This window comes from Mustela nigripes, chromosome 12 (assembly GCF_022355385.1).
Source record: "Mustela nigripes isolate SB6536 chromosome 12, MUSNIG.SB6536, whole genome shotgun sequence".
Lineage (NCBI taxonomy): Eukaryota > Metazoa > Chordata > Mammalia > Carnivora > Mustelidae > Mustela > Mustela nigripes.
In genome coordinates this window covers 37881081-37884423 of record NC_081568.1, presented here as the reverse complement: position 1 = coordinate 37884423, position 3343 = coordinate 37881081, and the positions used below count along the sequence as shown (strand labels likewise).

The following is a 3343-nucleotide window of genomic DNA, read 5'->3' as shown; positions in this document are numbered from 1 at the left end:
GTGGTTTCGTGGTTTGGCGAAGTATTGGCCTCCACCACCATAAGGGCCAGAGCTTCTGCCTCCAAAATTGTCTCCTTTCATGGGTCCAAAATTTGAGAATTGATTGTTGTTTTTGCCAAAATCATTATAGCTTCCGCCACCTCCAAAGTTGCTTCCATCATTACCAAATCCGTTATAGCCATCCCCACTGCCACCATATCCACCACCACCTCGACTGCCACCAAAGCCACCTCGACCACTGAAGTTTCCTCTCCAACCAAAGTTGTCATTCCCACCAAAACCACCTCCACGACCACCACCCAAGTTTCCAGAACCACTTCGACCTCTTTGGCTGGATGAAGCACTAGCCATCTCTTGCTTAGAGAGCGCTTTCCTTACTTCACAGTTGTGGCCATTGACAGTATGGTATTTTTGAATGACAATCTTGTCTATAGAATCATGGTCATCAAATATTACAAAACCAAAACCCCTCTTTTTGCCAGTGCCTCGGTCAGTCATGATCTCAATCACTTCGATTTTCCCATTCTGTTCAAAATAATCTCTTAGATGATGTTCTTCAGTATCTTCTTTAATGCCACCAACAAAAATCTTTTTCACAGTTAAGTGGGCACCAGGTCTTTGAGAATCTTCTCTTGAGACAGCCCTCTTTGGTTCCACAACTCTTCCATCCACCTTGTGTGGCCTTGCATTCATGGCTGCATCCACCTCCTCCACAGTGGCATATGTGACAAACCCAAAGCCTCTGGAGCGCTTGGTGTTTGGATCTCTCATTACCACACAGTCCATAAGTGTTCCCCACTGCTCAAAATGGCTCCTCAGACTCTCATCGGTTGTTTCAAAGCTCAGACCTCCGATGAAGAGCTTCCACAGCTGTTCAGGCTCTTTGGGATACTCTGACTTAGACATGACGGCGGTGGGAGGGGAGATTTTAACGATGCTTACTTGGCGGCGTCCACGGGCAGAAAGCTTGTCCCAGATTTTTAAAACAAAAGAAACAGATCACTAAAAATAAGTGGAAGCTTTTTCCTACTCTGATATTTCTTTTTTTTTTCTCTCTCTCTCCTTCTTTCTCCAGGGATGGTATTATCATGAATCAGGTGTGTAGTCAGTCTATATGGTTATACTTTTATTGCATATATATGGATTGATAAACAATAGTTTGATTTTTTTATATTTACCTAATACCATGTCATAGGTAATATTTAGCAATTTGCTCTTTTCATTATGTTATGTTATGAAGATCTACTCATGATACTTACAGATCTAATCCATTTATTCAGTTTTCTGTGTATTATTCCTTCTTATTAATATACCACAATTTACAAGCTTATTCTTTTAAAGGATAAAGAACCTTACTCCATACAAACACACATAAGAATATATTTGTGTGTATACGTGTGTATGTCCCATTTCTGAATTAGTCTTTTACATATTTTTGTGGTTTATTATTAGTCTTTTCTAAGCAACCTGGATCATGTAAACTCACTCATTAACATCATATACCTGGATTTTATTTGTAATCAAATCTGATACTCTATTTTTAGAATGGATGTAATTAATTCTTTGTAATTATTGCCTTTTTGGATATTTATTTGGATATTTCTTTATTTGGATATTTTCTTTCATTTTTTTCTTTTTCTTTTTCTCATATTCAACTGCCAACCCATTGGGAAGTTTCTTTTGTTTAGTTTTGTTTTTTTTTAAATTTTTTTTAAATTTTGTTTAGTTAGCCAGCATATCGTAGTACATCATTAGTTTTTAATGTAGCATTCAATGATTCATTAGTTGCATATAACACTCCAGTGCTCATCAAAATATGTGCCCTCTTTAATACCCATCACTTGGTTACCCCATTACCCCACCCCCCTCCCTTCTGTAGCCCTCAGTTTGTTACCCGGAGTCCAGAGTCTCTCATGGTTTGTCTCCTTCTCTGATTTCTTCCCAATTTTCCCTCCCTTCCCCTTCCCTGTGGTTCTCTACACTATTACTTTTGTTCCACGTATGAGCGAAACCATATAATTGACTTTCTCTGCTTGACTTATTTCACTTAGCATAACCCCCTCCAGTTCTATCCAAGTCAATGAAAATGGTGGGTGTTCATCTTTTCTGATGGCTGAGTAATATTCCATTGATATACGTACCACATCTTATTTACATTTGGATATTTTCAATATAATTTATTGAACTGTATAATTATATAACACTTCTTCCCCTCTTTTTTTTCCCCTTAGTTTACTCCTTTTTTGTTTTCTTTTTGACAGAATTTCTCTCTTTTCCTGTTGTCTACTGGTTTATAGGCTATCCATTTCATTTAAATTTTAAAATAATGGCTTATTGTAAATTTTAACTTGTGTATTTAACTGAATTCTTACCCCTCTCCCCTCTGATATAATATCTGTATAATACAAGGATCTCAGAACTATTTACTGTGATTTACCCCACATTATTGTTATCTGGTATTTTAATTCCAACATGTTTTAATATTGCCTCACATTTCATTATTAACATATTATATAACCAATATTTGCATATTTAACAAACAAAAAAGTTTAATTTCCTGCATTCTATCCTTCTGATTTCAATTTCTTTCTTGTTAAATCACCTATTTTAGTATTTCTTTTAATAAAGGCCTACCAAACATAAGCTCTATGTATGATTGAAAATGTCTGGATTTATTTTATAAAGTAAGCATTACTGTTTTTTACTTTTATTTTTTAAGCGAGTAATCTGAGTCACTGATTGGATAAATATATTACTTAGACTGGGAAATTCTTAAAAGCTACCAATAATGAATGCCAGAGGCAATGGAAAACATAATTTGAAGATAAAATAATCGCTTCTCTAAAAATCTATCCTTAGCTGACATCCACTGATGAAAAATACGTTGTCTAATTATTTTTATTTCTTGGGTAATGAATCTCTCTCTCTCTTTTCTTTCTTTCTTTCTTTTTTTTTTTTGTTAAATTTAAAGATTTTTATTTGATAGCCTGTAGGTGCATTTAGATGGCTAGATGGCTCTGGGTATGGATTTGATTTTCTTATCCAGCTGGTGACGTGAGGGCTGCTTCAAGATTCCACATTGTTCTAAAGATTTTTTTACTTATTTATTTGAGACAGACAGAGAGAGAGCAGAAGTGGGCAGAGGGGCAGAAGGAAATGGAGAAACAGATCCCTACAGAGTATGGAGCCCAACATGGGGCTTGATCCCAGATCCCTGGGATGATGACCTGAGCTGAAGGCAGTTGCTTAACTGACTGAACCACCCAGGTGTCCTGATATTACACAGTTTTTGAATGAAAGCCTTTAATTTTATTTCTTCCTCCTGTAACACTTCCTAGCGGGC

At 36.3% G+C, this 3343-nt stretch overlaps 1 protein-coding gene across 2 annotated transcripts in view; it reads right to left on the bottom strand.

Moving 5' to 3' along the window:
• The window catches only part of LOC132027767 (heterogeneous nuclear ribonucleoprotein A1-like), a 1262-nt gene extending 356 nt beyond the window's left edge, over positions 1-906 (bottom strand). Inside the window, exon 1 of one of the 2 annotated variants that reach the window (XM_059416509.1) lies at positions 22-906. In XM_059416509.1, the coding sequence (XP_059272492.1) occupies positions 22-906 (885 nt within the window). The remainder of the gene's footprint in view (positions 1-21) is intronic. The other variant, XM_059416508.1, reaches the window with a different exon arrangement.
• Between the last annotated feature and the right edge of the window lie 2437 nt (positions 907-3343).